Raw genomic sequence first — 21,576 nt, forward strand, 5'->3', positions numbered from 1 at the left:
GAACACGTGCACAGTTTCTCCCCGATGTGAATGGTGTGATTTTTGTTTTCAAACTGTGCAACTAATTAAAGCCCTTTCAAGCCACTACACTGGAACATTCTCAAGTGTCTGTGTGTGTGTGTGTGTGTGTGTGTGTCTCAGTGCTTTTCCTGTCGCACTGAAATTTGAAATCTTTTCCCACAGACAGGCCAACCGCATATTTCCCCTTCCACATTCAAAGGTGGATGATAATTAGGTTCTGAATAATCAAGTGAGCCGACCAAGGTGTTTATTTTTGAGTTTCACATCTGAAAATCCTCCCCAAATACCCTATAAAAAGAGTTTACAGAATTACTCACTGTAAATTCAGGATAAAAATTCAACCCATCACACCATCTCCACCATTTCTTTCCTCCACTCCCTGTTTTCTCCCTCCCTCAACTCTGGCTGGGTTCAGTTCTCCAGCCACTATGCGCAGAGTGAGAATAAAATCAATGAATCAATCATTTTCTCCCTTGGTCACTGGAACCCTGAAGCTCCGCCCACCTTCTGTTGCTTCCCCAATATGGCTGCACATAAAGCAAAAAGCCCCAGAGCTGTAACACAGAAGCTGCAGCTTCTCATTGGGGGCTTGTGGCCTCCAACAAGTGTTTCTGAATCCTCCCCGCCCATCTTCAAGCGTTTCCGCACTGCACAGGCTCCAGCTAACAATGCCCGTGAAGTGATTGACGGCAGCTCCGGACCAATAGGAAGAGGGGGGGAGGGACTGGAGGACCACGTAGTTGTGGCTGGTCCTCGAAACAATGGGAGCAAAATAAAAGCTCAACCTCAAATGTTCCAGGAACGGATAGGTTATAATCAACAGGAAAGGCTGAGCAGCCTGAAACTCTTTTCTCCAGAAAGGAAAAGGCTGAGAGATGACCTGATAGAAATGGGATGTTTTGTCCCTGTTTCGTCAGGGATTCGAGGTGAAATTTATTCACTCAGCTGCAGATTTACATCTGCTGAATCTGCATCAAACAAACAATGAAATGTTTAGATATATAGAAAGAAAGGTTCTACATTGAGCTGGATTTCTTAAGATCAGATTTTGTCATCTACTGAATCAGCATTTTTATCAAACTTTCCCTGCTTTTAGATTACAACAGTGACTACACTTCAGAAAGATTTCATTGGCTCCAAAGCGCCCCCCGTTGCCCTCAGTTGGTGAAAGGCTTTATTAAATGTAAGTCTTTCTTTCTCTTCTTTCTTTCTGTCTGTCAATCTAAAGTTAACAATCATATGGAATGGTGAAGTGTATCTGTTCCTTTCCGTGTCTACCCCAGTCTCTGTCTCTACCTGTCTCCCTTTGTCTCTGTATATCTGCCTCGCTCTCTTTCACTCTCTCAGTCTCTCTGTCTGTGTCTCTATCTCTGTTGACTCTTGTGGCCTTTGTTCCCTCCATTCACTCGCTGTCTGTGTGCAACCAAGGTTCAATGGATTGATTCCTGAGTGACAGTGAACACGCTGAGAGGCTGTTTTCCTCTGGCTGGAGCGTCTAGAACTGGGCTCACATTCTCTGGATAAGGCGCCAGTCATTTAGGACTGAGGTGAGGAGACATTTCTTCACTCAAAGGCTTGTGAACCTTTCGAATTCTGTAGCCCAGAGCTCTGTGGATCCTCAGTCGATGAGTATATTGAAGGCTGACGTGGATAAATTTTTGGACTTTAAGGGAATGAAGGGCTATCGGGATTGGGTGGGAAATTGATGTTGAGGTTAGGGATCTGACATGGCCTTATTAAGTGGTGGGGAAGGCTCGAGGGGGCTTATGGTCAATTCCTGGTCCTTTTTTGATGCTTTTAATATTCGATTTCAGTGGAAATACCATCAAGGCGACGGGACTCACCAGGTTGAGAGAGGTAACCTGGCCGAACGGCCTCAGGAGCTGGATTCAAGTTCCAGTCTCTGTGGAACCGCTGCCAAAGTTATAGGTGGTTCACCTGTGGGTCACTTTGAATGCTCTGTTCTCAGAAGAAAGTGCCAGGCAAAGTGAATGCGGGCGTGTATTGGGTTTCATTTTAACTGGGAGAAGGAAGAGAGGCAATAAAAATATTAATTGTTTTTGAGAGAACGCACAGCAGTGGAAGTAGTTGAGTTGTTCTTCCAGACAGCCAGCATGGAGAAGATGGGCCGAATGCCCGCCTTCTCTGCTGCAGCCATCTTATATACCAACAACATTAACTGACAATCGGGTCAGCTGCATTGGGCGAGTGGATCTAGTGATGGAGTTCAAATCCATCGGAGTTTCTCCCTTTAAATTATTCCTGGTTTTAACTCTGTCTCTCGGTTAAAATGAATCCAAGCACTCGGGGATTTTCCTATTTCCGTTCATTCACGAAAACATTCATGAAACTTGTAGTCGCAGTAGAACAAAAACGGAGCCAGGTTGGTGTCACGCTTGCTTTCTGGTTGTTTGTCGCTCCTTAGAAACAATCCCTTGCTCTTTGTCACTCTCGGTGTATATTTCTGTGTGTGTCAATGTGGTTCAGTTCCCCGAGGAGTTGAACACATTTTTACCATCACAAACTTTATTCACATTAGTTGTGCAGTTTCATATCAAAATGTTGCAGAGAAAAATATCAGGATGGAAGATGCAGGAGGAGTTTGCAATGTTTGGAAGGAGGTGCAGCTAAGAAGTGGAAGATTCAGCGAGGAGTTTTCTTCCATTTCACACGAGATTTGGAACCAGACCTGGGAGATATTTGTGTCAGTGTAAACAGTAAAATCTCCCCTATTACCCATACATTTTTCCTTGCACCACCGTCTCGATAGTCAATGTTTTGCAGCCTATCACAGCCCTTCTCTCAATCCCTATCTTCCCCTCTGTGTTTGTTCCCGAACGCTTGCGACTGGATGACATTTCCAACTCTGATGCAAAACTCAAGAGCTCACGCCACTGATTCTGGAAGAGGGGATCTGCATTTCTCGCTTTTAATCACGAAATTATTCAGACTCATTTAAAAAGTTTGCACCAGGTCAATAAATTATCATTCCCTCACCAGGAATCGAACCTAGGCCACGGTGGTGAAAGTACCGAATCCTAATCATGAGACCACCTGGGGAGCTGCTCAGAAGCTTCACAACCTGACTTATCCCTGTTACCTGTGCCTTTTATTTTTATTTCCGACCCCTTTCACCAGAGACACGTTTCAAACGAACAGAAGACAGTCAGAAAAAGGAGGAGGAGTCGACCATTCGGCCCCTCAAGCCTGCCCCGCCATTCACAAAGATCATGGCTGATCTGCTCCAGCTCTTTTGTGCCAGCCCCTCATAGCCCTCAACTCCCCGATATTTTAAAAATCTATCTACCACCTTTTTAAATACGCACAGTGGTCTAGCCTCTGCAACTCTCTGGGGTAGAGAATTCCAGGCATTCACTACCCTCTGAGAGAAGAAATTCCTTCACATCTCAGTTTTAAATGAGTGCCCCCTTATTCTGCAACTATGTCCCCTAGTTCGAGATTCCCCCACTTGTAGAAACATCTTCTCGACATTAACCTGTCAAGCCTCCTCAGAATCTTGTACGTTTCAATAAGATCACCTCTGATTCTTCTAATTTCAAATGAATAAAGGCTTAATCTGTTTTGCCGTCCTTGATAAGCCAGCGCCTTCATCCCAAAAATAAGCCTACTGAATCTCTTTTGAACTGCCTCCAATGCCAGTATACCCTTCCTTAAATACAGGGACCAAAACTGTACACAGTATTCCAGGTGTGGCCTCACCAACACCCTGTACAGTTGTAACACGACTTCCCTATTTTTAAGCCACAGCCCCCGAGCAATACAGGCCAACATTCCATTTGCTTCTTAATTACTTGCTGCACTTGCCTGCTAACTTTTATGTTTCATACACGAAACACCCAGATCCCTCTATGCTGCACTTTTTCAGAGTCTCTCTCCATGTAAATAATAGTCTGCTTTTTGATTCTTCCTACCAAAGTGCATGACCTCACACTTTCCTACATTAAACTCCATCTGCCAAGTTTTTGCCCAATCACTCAACCGATCTACACCCCCTTGCAGATTCCTTATGTACTCATCACAACCTGTCCTCCCACCTACTTTTGCATCGTCAGCAAATTTGGATAAATTACACTCTGCCCTTCCTCCATGTCATTAATATAGCTAAGAAATAATTGAGGCCCTAGGACTGATCCTTGTGGCACTCCATTAGTTACGTCTTTCCAACCTAAAAAATCCCGACTCTGTCTGTGTGTTAAATTGGGCTCTTTACATTGCAGGGTCTGTGTAGGGTAATAGGGATCACGGTCTCTCACACACGGTAAGTTTCCCCGCTACATTGCAGGGTTTGTGTAGGGTAATAGGGATCACAGTCTCTCACACACAGAAAGTTTCCCCGCTACATTGCAGGGTTTGTGTAGGGTAATAGGGATCACAGTCCCTCACACACGGAAAGTTTCCCCGCTACATTGCAGGGTTTGTGTAGGGTAATAGGGATCATGGTCTCTCCCACACGGAAAGTTTCCCCGCTCGAAAAGGGGTAGAAGCATTAACAGAATTAAGTGTGAGGAAAGGTTGCACCGTTCCCGTTTGTTGTTAAATAGTAACTGGATGCATCATCTCAAAACCATGTGACGTTTATACTTCTCCAGGTTTTGAATGATACTCTAAAAAATGCATGGCTCGGAAAGAAGAGGGAAAGATGGGGCCGGATTTGCTGTAAGTAGTTAGCACATGTGTGAGGTGTTGAATGAGCTGCTGATGTGCTGTGTCATTTGATGATTCTAATGTTAGGTCAATTTCTCTGTCGCGTGGCTCAGGTTTTCAACCGAATTGTACTTCCACAGAACAAGGTTCTGTAGCGCACTAAGACAGCACAGTTTGATATTCTAGGTCGGTCTGCAAGGAGCTGCTTGTAGCTTTTGTAGCCTAGTGGTTATCACGTTTGCTTTACACGCCGAGAATTCCCTGAATCGAAACACATTGAAGAACAGTGGAACTGGCAGCATTTGTGGGAAATATTCTTGCTGCCATTGACAACCCGGATCTGAGTGACACTGAATGTTGATGGGGGAAAAACATTAACGGCTTCATCTCCGAACCACCAAACTTTACAGTTAACAGCCGAACGCGCTGACCAATTGTGCTGCAGAGACTGATGCAACTTTCTGTGTTCTTTGTACAGGCACAGCCACGTCTCTTTGAACATCAGCACAACTTTCTCACCTTTTGAAACATGTCCTGCTTTTTTGTTTTTTAAAATTATTCTTACAACCAAGTGAGTAGCTTCAGACTTCGCTGCATGTTTCTCCGTCTGGTATTTTGTTAGCCAGTCACTTCTTATATATTACAGAAACAGGAAATGCTGGGAAAACTCAGCAGGTCTAACAGACTCGGTGGAGAGGGAAACAGAGTTAAAGTTTCGAGTCCCTATGACTCTTCTTCAGTGCTGAAGAGAAGCAGAAAGTGATGGAATTTATACTGCTGAAGCGGGGCAGGGAGAGTAGAGCAGGTGATGCTGGATAGAAGGTCAGCGATAGGTGGGAGCTAAGGGGACATTGACAAAGATGTCATGGACACAAGGCAAATGGGCTGTTAATGGCAGTGGTCAGGGCTGAAGAAGGTGCTGATAGTGGCATAAAAGTAAGAAAGCAGAACGTGTGAATAGCAGAACAAGGGTCAGCACTCTGTGAAAAACCAACATGGAAGGAGTAACAGATGGCACTTTGGGGGTGGGGTGGAAGGGCGGTGCTTTGGGGAAAAAGGATAGAAAAGGGGTTTAAAAGGGGGGATGGAATAAATGAATAAAAATAAGAAAATAAAAATAAGAAAATAAAAATACATTTTTATAAAAGGATTTTAAAAAGGGTCAAAGTGGAGGAGAGAGTTCATGGTCTGAAGTTGTTGAACTCAATGTTAAGTCTGGAAGGCTGTAAAATGTGTAGTCGGAAGATGAGGTGCTGTTCCTCCAGTTTGCGTTGAGCTTCACTGGAACAATGCAGCAGGCCAAGGACGGACATGTGGGCATGAGAGCAGGGTGGGGTGTTGAAATGGCAAGCGACAGGGAGGTCTGGGTAATGCTTGCGGACAGACCGAAGGTGTTCTGCAAAGCGGTCACCCAGTCTGCGTTTGGTCTCTCCAGTGTAGAGGAGACTGCATTGGGAGCAGAGAATGCAGTAGACTAAATTGAAGGAGATGCAAGTGAAGCGGTGCGTCACCGGAAAGGAGTGTTTGGGCCCTTGGAAGGTGAGGAGGGAGGCCCCTAAAGGGCCATCTGTCAGTTGCTCTACGTTGTTCTTTCACAGAGTGCTGATCCTTGTTCTGTATTAACACATTCTGCTTTCTTACCTTTATGTCACAATCGGCACCTGTTTTTACCCTTCCCGCTACCATTAACATTCCCTTTGTCTTGTGCCCCGCCATCATTGTCAATCCCCCCTTAGCCCCCACCTATCGCTGATCTTCCCACTTGCTCCCCCCCACTCCCTCGAAAACAGTATAACTTTCATCACATTTCTGCTTCTCTTCAGCTCTGAAGAAGAGTTACATTGACTCGAGACATTGACTCTGTTTCTCTCTCCACAGATGCTGTCAGATGCTGAACTTTTCCAGCATTTTCTGTTTTTAATACAGATTTCCAGCATCCACAGTATTTTAACTTAAAAGCAAAATGCTTCTCTGCAGCATTTTGTTTTTTCTTCTTATGCAGTCTCTCAAATTTCCACGTTATTCTCAGCTGACGGATAAACATAGATCTCAGCAAAGATTGAACGCCTGACCCGTGGTTTACAAGTCCAGTAATCAAAACGCTGAGCTATGGAGACAGCTACTAGTTGCAACGTACCGAAAATGGACCATATTCAGTAGAACGAGGTAGAGGTTGAACTCCCGGGTGGATGACATTTGACAGACCTGGAAATGTCTGAGAGGGAGAACAGGGAGTTAAAAGATGCGACATGAAAGCGGCAGAATTTGATGTGTGTCAGTTACTTTCAGTGATTAATTTCTGCCATGTGTCGCCTTGTCAGTTTCACAGGAGCCGCTGGAGTGAGGTTGGCGGCACCTGATCAAAATGAGGAATATTGGGACCTGTAGTCAGCAGGATTCAATCCTACAGGGGGAAACCCCAATGGATTTCAAATCCGTCACCTTAAATATTCAGCCACGACTAACAGCAGCTTCCGAGCTCAAATATGTTCTTATCAAATCAGAAATGGCTGCAAAATAAGTCACTCGGCCCATCATGTCCGTGCTGGCTCTCTGGAAGAGCAACTCAACCAATTCCACAGACCCCCCTTTACCCCCAAACAATTTATATTTGCATGGCCTCTCCGCGTTTTTCCAAACAAAATAAAAGAACAACGATCAAAGAAAAGTACAGCACAGGAACAGGCCCTTCGGCCCTCCAAGTCTGCGCCGATCATATGGCCCATCAACTAAAATATTTTGCACTTCCGGGGTCCGTACCCCTCTATTCCCATCCTGTTCATGTATTTGTCAAGCTGCCTCTTAAACACGACTATCGTACCTGCTTCCACCAACTCCTCTGGCAGCGAATTCCAGACACTCACTACCCTCTGCGTAAAAAACTTGCCCCACACATCTCCTCTATAGTTTTCTCCTCTCACCTTAAATCTATGTCCCCCTAGTAATTGACTCTTCCACCCTGGGAAAAAACTTCTGACTATATACTCTGTCCATGCCACTCATAATTTTGTAAACTTCTGTCAAGTCGCCCCTCAATCTCCGTCGCTCTAGTGAGAATAATCCGAGTTTCTCCAACTTCTCCTCATAGCTAATAACCCCCAGACCAGGCAGCATCCTGGTAAACCTCCTCTGCATCCTCCCCAACGCCTCCATATCCTTCTGGTAATGTGGCGACCAGAATTGCACGCAATATTCCAAGTGTGGCCTAACCAAGGTTCTATACAGCTGCAGCATGACTTCCCAGCTTTTATACTCAATACCTCTGCCAATGAAGGCAAGCATGCCATATGCCTTCCTGACTACCTTATCCACCTGCGTTACCACTTTCAGTGACCTATAGACCTGTACACCCAGATCCCTCTGCCAGTCGATGCACTTAAGGGTTCTGCCATTTACTGTATAATTCCTGCCTGTAGTAGACATTCAAAAATGCATTACCTCGCATTTGTCCGGATTAAAATCCATCTGCCATTTCTCCGCCCAAGTCTCCAACTGATTTATATCCCGTTCTATCTATCGACAATCCTCCTCACTATCTGCAACTCCTCCAGCCTGAGTGTCGTCTGCAAACTGACTAATTAGCCCAGTTACATTTTGCTCCAAATCATTTATGTATACTACAAACAGCAAAGGTCCCAGCACTGATCCCTGCGGAACTCCACTAGTCACAGCTCTCCATTCAGAAAAGCACCCTTCCACTGCTACCATTTGTCTTCTATGACCAAGCCAATTCTGTATCCATCTTGCCGTCTCACCTCTGATCCCATCCGACTTTACCTTCTGTACCAGTCGGCCATGAGGGACCTTGTCAAAGGCCTTACTGAAATGCATGTATATAACATCCACTGCCCCTCCATCGTCGATCATCTTTGTCACTTCCTCGAAAAACTCGATTAAGTTAGTGAGACACGACTTCGCCTTGACAAAACCATGCTGCCCCTCACTAACACGCCCATTTGCTTCCAAATGTAGTAAATCCTGTCATGAAGAATCTTCTCCAATAATTTCCCTACCACTGATGTAAGGCTCACCAGCCTGTAATTTCGTGGATTAACCCTGCTACCCTTCTTAAGCAGTGGAACAACACTGGCCATTCTCCAGTCCTCTGAGTCCTCATCCGTAGCCAATGAGGATACAAAGACTTCTGTCAAGGCCCCAGCAATCTCCTCCCTTTCCTCCCTCAGTACTCTGGGGTAGATCCCATCTGGCCCTGGGGACTTATCCACCTTAATATTCTTCAAGACGCCTAACACCTCTTTTTTGATCTCAAAATGATCCAGGCTATCTACACACTCTTCCTTAGACAAATCGACCGCTAAGTCCTTCTCTTTGGTGAATACTGATGAGAAGTATTCATTAAGTATCTCTCCCATTTCTTCTGGCTCTACACACAGATTCCCACCTCTGTTCCTGAGTGGCCCTACCCTTTCCCTGGCTACCCTCTTGCTTTTTACATATGTATAAAAGGCCTTGGGATTTTCCTTAATCCTGGTTGCCAGTGACTTTTCATGACCCCTTTTAGCCATCCTGACTCATTGTTTAAGCTTCTTCCTACTTGCTTTGTATTCTCCACGGGCTTCATCTGTCCCCAGCCTTCTAGCCCTTACAAATGCTTCCCTTTTCTTTTTGACTAATCTAATAATTAACTCCATAGGCACCTTATCAAAATCAGGAATGATGAGAACTGGAGCTGGTAGGATTTGGAAGTCTGTGAGGAGACCCCACAGGATTCCAACCCCATCCCCTTATCCACTCCACCGTGAACACAGGACCTGCACTGACGTCACTGCTGTTTGTATAAAATCAGAAGCGGCTCCATTCAGCATGTCGTTCACAAGCCGACTCTCTGGAAGAGGAACTCAACTACTATAATTCCACACCCTACCTTTTCCCCACAGCAACTCATATTTATATTGTCTCTCCTCGTTCTTCTTGACAAAATGCAGCACAGAACGGTCAATTTTCGGTGGTGTGTGTTTGTCCAAATGGGGCTGCTAAATGTTTGGCAGCGGTGGGATTCGAACCCACGCCTCCGTAGAGACTGGAGCCTTAATCCAGCGCCTTAGACCGCTCGGCCACGCTACCACATAGGTGAAAATTATTAATCATCTCCTTCATTGGTATTGCCACTGAAATAGAACAAAAGCAACAGAGTAGGAATTGACCATTCGGAATCTGGATCCAGCTCCGTCAGTTTATCAGATCATCCTGCACTTTGTAACAAACAGAAATCATCTCCACTCAAAAACACAATGAGCTGCAGTGAAGCGTTGGCACCATTTGAATTGTCATTCAACTGGTCTGGTTCCAAATCTCCTGCTAGAAATGGCAAGAAAACTTCTCACTGAATTCAATCCGGGTCTTGACTTCAGAAGGACAGGACACAAGTTAGCAAACTACATTTCGATAGAATGGGTTATAAAATGGCAGAATGACTGGGAAAGAGCATCCGTGGTGTTGGGAAACATAAAATTATAGAAAGTTACAGGAAAGTAAGAGGCCATTCGGCCTAGCGTGCGGCTGTCAAACAGCAGTTGTGATTGGTTGATCAAGAGTGGTCAATTACTCTTCCATTTCCAATTGCGAATTTAGTGAATGTTTGCAGATGAACGGGAATAAGAAACACGGGGGTATTTGAATGTTTTTTATTCCAAATAACCGATAAGTAATTCTGCAGACCGTCAGTTAAAATCACTTGGCCACAACTATTTAGTGAAATCCAACTGTTGTTTGTCTAAAATAATAGAATGGATACAGGGAGTAAGTGAGAAAAATGACTTTCATTCCCTGCCATTAACCCAACTTCGACTGCCCCTCCCCATCCTCCCAACCAAATTGCAAAACTGCACAGATCTGCCGGCCTCACGGAGCCTTTTTAGGAAGTGTCGCAAAAGCAAACCACCGGAAAGTTTAATAACCGCGGGAGTGGTGCCAAAATCACAGGAACCTTGACCAGCAGCTCAGTGCACTCGGCCACTCAACCACAGTCAGAGCAGAAACAACCATTACGTTGGCCAGCATTGGCACTGAATTAGAATATATAATCATCCTCCGTTTTGTCACGTCCGGGCATTTAGTAGCTGAACAGCCTGCACTCAAAAAGAACCAGAAATAAATGTCCTCTTGCATCTTTTAAAACAACGCTTTTGTTTTCTCTGGGCCATCTTAATATGAAGCCGCAGGAATAAGGTGAATAATGTTTGGATGGTAAAAATGAGGAACTGAACCACATTGACACACACAGAGGAACACACACAGACATAGACACCGAGAGTGACAGAGGGCAAGCGATTGTTTCTAAGGAGAGACAAAACACCCAGAAAGCAAGCCTGACACCAACCTGGCTCCGTTTTTGATCCATTTCCGAATGCAAGATTCGTGAATGTTTTCAGGAGTGAACGGAAACAGGAAAACTCCCGAGTTTCTGGATGGGCTTGATTCAATGTAACCGATAATTAACTCTGTAGATACAGAGTTAAAAGCAGGAATAATGAAACGCTGAAAAACCCAATGGGTTTGGACTCCATCGCCTTAACCACTCGGCTATGGCGAACGGCCCTATGCACAAGTTAATATGGTCGGTATAAAATTATAGATGACTACAGCAGAGAAGTACATTCAGCCCATCATGTCCATGCCATCTCTCTGAAGAGCCATTTAACTAATTCCAAAAAATCGCCTGTTCCCCACAGCAATGTATATTGATGGTGTCTCTCCTCACCCTTCCTGTTAAAATGAAACACCGCACACAAACCCAAACATTCAGTCTGAACTGTCACTTGTTCGACCTGCTGTTCAAGCTGCTCATGTACAACTTTCAATTTCCAAAACCCACCAACATCATCACTGCGGCTCCTGTGAAACTGACAAGGGAACACACGGCCGAAATTCATCAGTGAAAGCAACTGACACACATCAAATTCCAAACACTGTCATGTCACGTCTCTTTCTGCTTCTGTCCCTGCCTCACCTCCCAAGCTACCAAGTCAATTAGTTGCTTGATGCAGACACAGTCAGTCCATGAACTCAATATTTCCCTGGGAATCAGGGACAGGGAAGGAAGACACGAGAATTTGAGAAGGGATGGGTTTACAGGATCTCATTTTCCTGATTGTCCGAGATGCTGATAACAGGAATGTGCACAGTGTGAATTATCCACAGCCACATTCTCCTTCCAGTCTTGTGCACGTTGTTAAGCTTTCAAATTGTTCATATTTTCACACTGGATTTCACTATGATGAAAGCGGAACTGGGATGAGCTTATGTTGCTCAGCAGATGCACTGCAAGAAGCAACATAACAGGTTCATTTTGAAGGGGTGAACGGTTGAGACTATGTAATTGCCGTTGAACGAGTCCGGTGTCAAATTCAGTGCTAGAAATGACAAGAAAACCCGCTGAATTTGCTCATTGTCTTGAATTCAAAGCGTTGGATAGAAGGGCAGAGGTTACATCTCGATGGATTGAGTTATAAAATGGTAGTAAAACTTAGAGAGATACAACTGGGGTGTTGGGAAACACAAAATGGCAGAAAGTTACAGCAAATAAATTATCCAATCGGCCATGTGTTCTGCTTTGACAGAGCAGTGTGATTGGTTGATCTGAATATTCAAGAGCAATCGTCATTTAAGAAGGATGGGCAAAAAGGAAAAGGGGGTGGGTTAGTGCTGTTAATAAGGGAGCAGATCCGCACATTAGTGGGAGAGGATCTTAGATTAAAGAATAAGTTTGGGTGGAGCTAATAAACAGTAGGAGGCATCAAACATTAGTGGGAATTGTTTATATGCCACCAAACTGTAGTGGGAATGTTGGGAATGGGATAAATAAGGAAATTAGAATTGAAGGTAACATGGGTAATACAGGAATAATATTCTGCCTCGCATCACCAGCTCTATAGTCAGTGCTTTGTAACCTATCATAGCCCTTCTCTTTTATTTTCACTTCCTCACTCCGACTCTGGATTTATTCTTGACTTGTTGCACGTGAGACATTTCAGTTCTGATGTGAAACTTCAACTCTCATTGCCCTGAATGTGACAGAACTGTTCTGTGTTGTTTTCAGCCAGGAAGACAATAATGTTGGTTTTAGCAGTTCGCCCAAGAGCAGAAAGTCTCAATTCCCTGACAGGGAATCAAACCTGGGGTGATGCAGTGAAAGTGCTGAACCTGAACCAGTCGGCCATCAGGAAGCTGCTGGAAATTTGGCTCAAGGAGGCGACTTTTGGAATTTTTTCTTTCCCGATCTCTTTCACCAGTCAACTTTCTCCGGCTAAATGGTCTGTTCAAGTTGAACACAAGTGGCTTCTTCAGCCAATGAGAAGAAGCATTACTGTTGGATGGAACATGATATCGATACTTTTCTCATTTAATACAGTTTTTAAAGCCTCCCCCTTTGACAGAGCTTTTAGTCAGCTGTCCGACTATGGGGCTCAGCGTCACACTTTGTTATATAATGACCATGGCGGACGCTTTGTGACGTTTCAACAGGTTAAAGGCGCTTTCTAAATATAAGTTGTTGTTGTATGCTGTAGCATTATAAAAACTTGCCCTTTTAAGTGAGAGAAAAGCTGCCTTGTTCCTGTTTGTTGTTGGATATTAACTGAACGCAGTATCTTACAAGCGTCTTATATTCGCTCTTCACCATTTCACAGAATAAACACTCAGCAAAGCGACTGTATCTTTCTGCTGGCAGCTGGTGATTGGAGAGTGCGCGGCCGGAATGTTGCTGCTTTTCTGATTTTCCCTGTCTCACTCACTATGGAGCTGAGGAAGAGAGAATAAGTAATGGGGTTATTTGAATCCAATAGCTTCATAGATTTCGAATGTGTTACTTGTAGGTGCATGGTTGGTCAGTTGTTAAATTATATTTGAAATTAATATTCAGATAAAAATATCATTGCTGTTGGGACTCGTTGGGCACAGGAGAGTTGGATTTTTTTTCTCATTGTCGCTTAAGAACCCAATAACAACCTGGGACTGTGTGATAATGCATATTGATTGTGTTTTATATAAACGTGTCATTTTGGGGAGAAACGTTTCTCTCATGAAAGAAGCCTGAAATTACAATAAAAGGCACAGTTAAAATGGATTAGCCAATGCGAATATAGTTTGTGATGGTAAAAATGTATTCAACTCCTCAGGGGACTGAACCACATTGACACACACAGAGTAACACACACAGACACATACACCGAGAGTAACAGAGGCCGAAGGAGAGACAAAGGCCCAGAAAGCAAGGATGTCACCAACTTGACCAATTATTGTTCCATTTCAGACTGCAAATTTAGTGAATGTTTGCAACTGAAATAACGTTAATAACACGGATAAGAAGAATTATGATCCTGAATGGAGATGAACGGAAGTAAGAAGGAAGGGGTGTTTGGTTGGTTTTAATTTTATTTAGCCGATGATTAATTCTGCATAAAAACAAAAATTCTGCAGACAGTTTGCAATTTATTCTCGGGATGTGGGTTTCGCTGGCTGGGCCAGCATTTATTGCCCATCCCTAGTTGCCCTTGAGAAGGTGGTGCTGAGCTTCCTTCTTGAAATGCAACTGTCCATGTGGTGTAGGTACACCCAAAGTGCTTTTAGGAAGGGAGTTCCAGGATATTGAACCAGCGACAGTGAAGAAACAGCGCCATATTTCCAAGTCAGAATGGTGAGTGACTTGGAGAGGAAATTCCAGGTGGTAGTGTTCCCATCTATTTGCTGCCCTTGTCTTTCCAGGTAGTAATGGTTATGGGTTTGGAAGGTACTGTCGAAGGAGGCTTGGTGATTTCGTGCACATGTGATAACCAGTTCAATACAGAACAATACCTGACAAAGCCAGAGGCACCTACACATCATGTTAAACTGTGAGGTCCTGCAGCAGCACTTTGGGTCCTTGCTTTACAGAAATGGAATTCGGGTGACAGATTTAGAAATGCTGTCGTCAAATTAACCTGATAATGTCATCATAAAATGGCATACCGCTTGAGGAGACCACTCAATCATCATATCATTATCAGCCTTTTACATTGTTCTTTCAATTAGACTCAATTTCCTTCCCTTTCTCCATAACACTGATTTTTTTTTCTTCCTTTCAAGTCATTGTCCAATTCCCTTTTGAAAACTCTGAGTTAAGAAAAACAATACTGAAAGAGGTACAGGAGCTTCTGCCGTGTCCATGCTCAGTGTGTGAAAATTAACAGAGTTTGCCTGACCCAATGACACAGAGATGTGGGCTGGGGATTCTTATACAGCTTTCGAAACAATCAAGTTCATTTCAAATGGAATTTGAAAAGGAATTTTATTCTGATGAAGCATCTCCATATTTTTCTGATTCGATCTATACAATCTAATATCTCTTGCTGTATACCCTGTAACAGAGGCTGTTATACTAAAGAGGGAAAGGTTTGCTACAGCTATGCAAAGCCCTGGTTAGATCACACCTGGAGGACTGTGTATAGTTCTGGGAACGGCACCTTATAAAGGATCAATATTTGACTTGAAAGTTTCAGAGGAGCCGCATTGATGAGGTTGGTGGGTTTTGGAAATTGGAAGTTGTACATCCGCAGTTTGTGGCACTATTTCACCTCACTGTTCACTTCATGTTCATGTCTAACACACTCGATGCTGTTATTGGCTGAACACATCTTCTGTGTTTGAACTAAACGTGCTATTATTCGGCGCTCCCACTCCTGCCGCCCGGGTTTGGCCCTCCTCAGGGAATGTTGTTTTCTGGTTGCTGTGTGAACTGTCACAATGAACTGATCCTGGATCTCTTTCCCCTGGGATCTGAAAAACCCGTCACTTCTCTTCCTCTTTCATTCTCACTCTTCCATTCCCAGTTTGGGAGGGAGAACGAGGAGGGACAATATAAATTGCAGGGTTATGGGGAAAAGGTCGGGTTGTGACAGTGACAGGGCGGGAAGAAGACCCTCTTGTCCCTGCTGCAACTATTCTATGATTTCGTATAAATAATACAGGCCTTCCGCCAAAGTCTTTAGTCGTGGCCGAGTGGTTAAGGCGATGGATTTGAAATCCATTGGGGTTACCCCGCGCAGGTTCGAATCCTGCCGACTAAGTTTTCCATTATTTCTGATTTTAACCATTGATCTCAGAAACAGTAAATGGAATCGACATTTTCACAACACCTGTAATAGCAATGTTTGACCAGTGGATGGCAGTGAAACCGTCATTGCTCACATCACATGAAGCAGGCGCTGTCTCAATTATTACTGCATTTGGCACTGTCTCTGTTCATATTAAATTAGACGCCGTTTCTGTTTCTATTACACTAGGACATGTCTCTGGTCATATTAGAGAAGGTCATCTCTCAGTTGTGACTGTAATTGGCTCAGCCACAGTTGTTAATGTACTGGACGAGGGCCACAATACAGTTGGCACTACCTCAGTCATGACTGCACTGAAGCAGGTCTCGGCTAAAGTTACAATAAGCCATGCCCCAGTTGGTACTGCACTAGAGCTTATCTCTGGTTATAGAAAACTAGAACATGTTTTTAGTTGCATTTCACAAGACCCTGTCTCAGCTATTACTCCAGTAGAACCTGCCACGTGTCTATCAAACTGGATCCTGACTCAGGTGATGCTGCACCAAAACATGCCTCCATTCATATCACACAATTCCCTGTTTCTGTTGTTATTGTACTTTACCATTATTCTCATTTCTGTACTTGTCCATGTATCTGTTTGTATTAATCTCGTGTCTTTGGCGGTATTTACTTCACCAGACACTGTGTCAGTTTATATTACAAAGAGCCATGAATTATGTGAAGCTCCACTAGACCCTGTATTAGTTTTCTTATACTGGATCCGGTCTGTGTTAATACTACACTAGGCAGGTTCGTATTACACGAGATCCTGTCTCAATTATTACTGCAATCGGCACTGCCTCACTTATGTTCCACTAGATCACGGCACTGCTTATAACACACTGAATAATGTCTGCACTTATATTCCGCTAGACCACTTCAGAACAATTTACACTAGACTCTATATTAGCCTGTATCACATTCGACTTGTGCGTCTTTTCAATTAAAATGGATCCTGTCTTTGCAAAGACTTTGTCTTTCTACCTCCGTCTCTGCTTCTATTCCACTCTCCCTGTCTCTGTTTTTACTCCACGAGATAAGATCTGTCTCTCTTACACTGGTGGCAGTCTCCGTTATTATGGCCTTAGACTCTCTGGGAAACAATTACTCTATGCATTGTGCCTGTAATAACTGCCCTATTTCACTTGATGTTGATCCAGACCCTGTATCAGTAACTACTGTACTAGCCCCGTCTCCGATATTGCAGCAGTAGACCCTGTCCATGTTAATATAGCACTCGTCCCGATCCCTGTTATTCGTGCACTAGGTCACGTCTTTGCTTAAGTAACATTAGATGCTTTCTCTATTATTACTGCACTAGTAATGTCCCTGCTCAAATTGCACTAGTCCCTGTCTCAGTAATTACCACACCAGGCTCTGTCTCTGTTGTTACCACACTATTCTATGCCTCTATAAGGTGGACGTTGTGTTACAAATGGGCCTCTGACTTTGGTCTAAAACTAGAGGTTTAGTTTGTTTGACTGTTTGTTCCGCGCAGCTCCTGATATTCATTTTCATTACAGCCAACAGAATTACATATGAGACATCGCCTGTTCTGTGTGTGTGTGTGAAAAAAAATCATGTTACATCATTCCACAAAGATTTACCTTCACCAGAATATTTCAGTTTTGTTTATTTTCTCTTATTCAAACTGTAACTACAGATCGTCTAATAACGCAAATAGTTATTGATAGTATATTCTGTTGTGTGGTCTTGTTAAAAATTCATGTAATGCCAACCATTTCTTTGGTAAGACAGGCACGTTTGTCACCACATTCATTGAATGTCTGTCATCTCTCTACCTGAGACAGCGTCTAACTCACTGAAACTTATTGCTCTCTCACTCTCTGTCTCTGAGAAATTGCCCATTCATTTAAATCTCCGGTATTCTAATAACGCTTTTTTGCAAAAATAAACTTAATAAAGAATAATTCCCGACATTAACCTCAGTGATAACCTTCAGCCCATCTCCACCCTCAGGGAATGTGTTAAATCCCAAAGTGTTCCTGCATTTTAATTGCAGATAGTTTAATATTGCAACTATTTATTGATAACTATTCACTTGTTTTCCATTGTTTATAAAGTGATGTCAGACTGACCATTTCGCTTCCAAGCATCGACTTTTCTGTTCCAAAAGATCATTTGGAAAATTATTATTTATTATTTCAACGGACGTGGGCGTCGTTGGCTAGTCCAACATTTTTATGCCCATCCCTAATTGCCTTTGAGAAGTTGGTGGTGAGCTGCCTTCTTGAACCGCTGCAGTCCATGTGGTATAGGTACACCCACAGTGCTGTTAGGATGGGAGCTCCAGGATTTTGACCCAGTGACAGTGCAGGAACGGCGATACATTTATAAGTCAGGATGGTGAGTGACTTGGAGGGGAACTCCCAGGTGGTGATGTTACCATCTTTCTGCTGTCCTTTCCCTTTTAACTGGTAGTGGTCATTGGCTTGGAAGGTGCTGTCGAAGGAATTTTGATGAGTTCCTGCATTGCATCTTGTAGATGGAACTCACTGATGCCACTGTGCATCATTGGTGGAGGGAATGAATGATGATGGTGGTAGGTGAGGTGGCAACAAGTGGGCTACTTTGTGTTGGATGATGTCGAGCTTCTAGTGTGTTACTGGAGCCGCGCTCACCCAAGCGAGTGGAGAGTATTCCATCACACTCCTGACTTGAGCCTTGTAGGTGGTGGGCGAGTTTGGGGGTTCAAGAGGTGAATTACTCTCCGCAGCATTTTCAGACTCTGATCTGCTCTTGTCGCCACAGTATTTACATTGCTGGTACAGTTCAGTTTCTGCTCAATGGTAACGCCCACAACGTTGATAGTCGGGGATTCAGTGATACTAATTCCTCTTTAAATGTTAAGGGGAAGTCGTTCGATTTTCTCCTGTTGGAAATGATCATTACCGGGCATTTGTGTGGCGTGAATGTAGCTTGATTCTTATCAGCCCAAGCCTGTATGTTGTCCCGGTCTTGCTGCTTTTGGACATGGTCTGTTTCAGAATGTGTGGAATCATGACTGGTGCTGAACATTGTGTCATCATCAGCGAACAACCCCATTTCTGACCTGATGATGGAGGGAAGGACATTGATGAGGCAGCTGAAGATGCTTGGGCCTCGGAACACTGCCCTGAGGAACTCAGGGATTAGAATCACATCGAGAATGACGAGCATCTTATTGGAAAATTATCACTGCAGCATCTCACAGAAACTCCTGATATTTACCTCAAATATGTGATGATGTATGCAAGCGAAGGAAAATATGATCCTGCACGTTTACCTGACATGATATTCACACACCTGAAATTATCCGATTTATAATTCCAATTGTTGGAAAGGATTGAAACTCTCGTTGTTCTCTTTCTACGGTTTTTAACTGTGAGCTTTACAAATTCCACCCCGACCGTTCTAATCATTTTTGGATTGGTTTGTCTGTCTAGTTAATTTGTATAATCTATGGAATCTTATCTGAAATGACTTAGGGTCTGGCGTAGCATAAAGAGATAAACGACCTGGTGCAATATAAAAAGAGATATGGGCTAGTGCAGCAATAACAGAGGCGGGCTCTACTGTAACAGTAACTGAGATATCAGCTAGTGCAGTCATAATAGAGACATTACTTGTTCAGTATTAACAGAGACATTGATCTCGTGTAATATAAATAGAGATATGGGCTAGTGAATTAATAATAGAGACAGGATTTGCTGTAATATAGATAGAAATACGGACCAGTACAGTCATAACAGTAAATGGGGCTAGTACGTTATAAACATAGATATGGGCTACTTCAGTGATTGGAGAGGCAGGACCTGCTGTAACATAAACAGAGATATGGGTTTCTGCAGCGAGGACACTATCTGGCCCTGGATTTAATATACAAATGAGATATGGGCTAGTTTGGGGAGAAGAGGGACAGGTCCTGATGATACATTCGAAAATGCAAGTCTTTGTATCAGCAAAATGGAAAATAAATGCTTTATATTATAAAACATGAAGAGGTCTCATTGAAGCAACTAACAGCAGCAGCGTCAACTTCAGCAATAAAAGATAAAAGTTCCTATTGAAAACTGACAGGTGCAAGGTTTCCACTAATAATAACGATATAAGTTTCCATTAGAAATTAAATGATAGGTGGCCCCTTAATGCAACCATTGCAACGATTACACCTCAAGAAACAGGATGCCAGTGTCTATTGGCTCATGATACCACCTGAAAGATACTGGGTGGCATTTTCCTCAGAGCTACGGAGCCACCCAGGTCGTCAAGATGGGAATACTAATGTGAAATGCGGTTTTTCCGGCGTTAGAGCAAGATGGCATATTGGCGTGTGTGTGCGTGTGCGTGTGTGTGGTTATGTGTATGTGCATGTGTCTGTGTATGTGTGTTTGTGCGTGTGTGCATGTATGTCTGTGTGCGTCTGTGTATATCTGTGTCTGTTTTTTTGACTGTTTGTGTCTGTGTGTGCATGTATGTCTGCCTGTATGTATCAGTGTGTGTCTGTGATTGTATTTATGCACGTGTATGTGTGTGAATTTGCATGTGCGTCTGTGTGCGTTTGTGTGTGTTTGTGTCAGCGTCTGTGTTTGTGTGTGTATGTATGTGCGTGTGTGTGCGTGTGTGTGTGCGTGTGTGTGAGAGAGAGAGAGTGTGTATGTGTGTGTCGGCGTGTGTCAGTGTGTGTGGTGTGTGCATGTGTGTCTCTGTGTGTGCATGGGTGTGTGTGTTTTTGTATGTGTGCGTGTGTGTCCGTGTGTTTGTGCTCTTGTGTTTTTCTTTCTGTGTCTTTCTGTGTTTCTGTGTGTGTGAGCGTGCGTTTATATGTGTGTGTCTGTGTACGTCCGTGTGCTTGTGTGTGTCTTTGTGCATGTGTGCCTGTATGTCTATGTGCACCTGTGTACGTCTGTGTTTGTGTGTGCATGTGTGTGTGTCTGTTTGTGGCTGTGCGTGCGTGTTTGTCTATCTGTATGTATTGATGTGTGCTTGTGTATGTGTTCATGTGTGTGTATGTGTGTGTGTGCATATGCGTCTGTGTGTGTCTGGCTGTGTTCGTGTGTGTGTATTTATGTGTTTGTGTGTGAAACACGTCATATTTTTTGCAAATGAATTTCACAATGATCTTCATCATCCTTCCATTCATGAAAGATGACGGACACACTGCAAACAAATCTATTTCAGATTGGTTGTCTCTATATGCTGCACAGTTTCTGATGGCTGAGGAGGGCAATCCTTGAGGGGCAGTTTCCATCACAAGTGCCTCACATGAAGCTAAAAGCGATGTTACGGGTTGTTGTTTCTAGTCTTGGCGTCTGTTGCCAAGCCGCTGTAGCAAATGGGCATCATGGTGATGCACAACAGCTCACAGGAACTCCTTGTGGATTGTGCCTTTGCAAAGAAAGTCTGGAGAGAGATGCAGTGGTTGCTGTCGAGGTTCATCCCGAGCAGTTCTGTGACACATGACTCTGTGCTCTACGGGCTGTTCCCAGGGACACACACCGACACAAACATCGACTGCAGCTGGAGGATCATCAACTCGGTGAAAGACGCGCTTTGGTCTGCCCGAAACTTGTTGGTCTTCCAGCGCAAAGAGTTGTCCCCGACCGATTGTTGCGGACTGGCACAATCCAAAGTCCAGGACTACGTGCTGAGGGACGCACTAAAGCTTGGGGCAGCTGCCGCAAAGGCGCAATGGGGAAGGGTCGCTGTCTAAGACCTTTCTGCCACAGCGCACCGAGAGACTGGGAACTGTTTAGAGCCCCTCGGGCTGTACAGCTCAAAATGAAAGGCTGTAAATGAT

At 43.9% G+C, this 21,576-nt stretch overlaps 2 non-coding genes and 1 gene segment (V, D, J or C); 2 read left to right on the forward strand and 1 right to left on the reverse strand.

Annotated features, from left to right (window-relative positions):
* Positions 1 to 544: 544 nt before the first annotated feature.
* The window catches only part of LOC144674295 (Ig heavy chain C region, membrane-bound form-like), an 88,004-nt gene continuing 66,972 nt past the window's right edge, over positions 545 to 21,576 (forward strand). The window contains 3 exon segments of the C gene segment in view: positions 545 to 947; positions 1,621 to 1,715; positions 1,836 to 1,961. Coding sequence covers positions 545 to 947; positions 1,621 to 1,715; positions 1,836 to 1,961 — 624 coding nt within the window.
* Positions 9,690 to 9,771, reverse strand: trnal-aag (transfer RNA leucine (anticodon AAG)). Its single transcript has one exon. It is a non-coding gene; the product is annotated as a tRNA-Leu (tRNA).
* On the forward strand, positions 15,668 to 15,749 carry trnas-uga (transfer RNA serine (anticodon UGA)). Its single transcript has one exon. It is a non-coding gene; the product is annotated as a tRNA-Ser (tRNA).

This window comes from Cetorhinus maximus, unplaced genomic scaffold, assembly GCF_964194155.1.
Source record: "Cetorhinus maximus unplaced genomic scaffold, sCetMax3.hap1.1 HAP1_SCAFFOLD_620, whole genome shotgun sequence".
NCBI classification, from domain to species: Eukaryota; Metazoa; Chordata; class Chondrichthyes; order Lamniformes; family Cetorhinidae; genus Cetorhinus; species Cetorhinus maximus.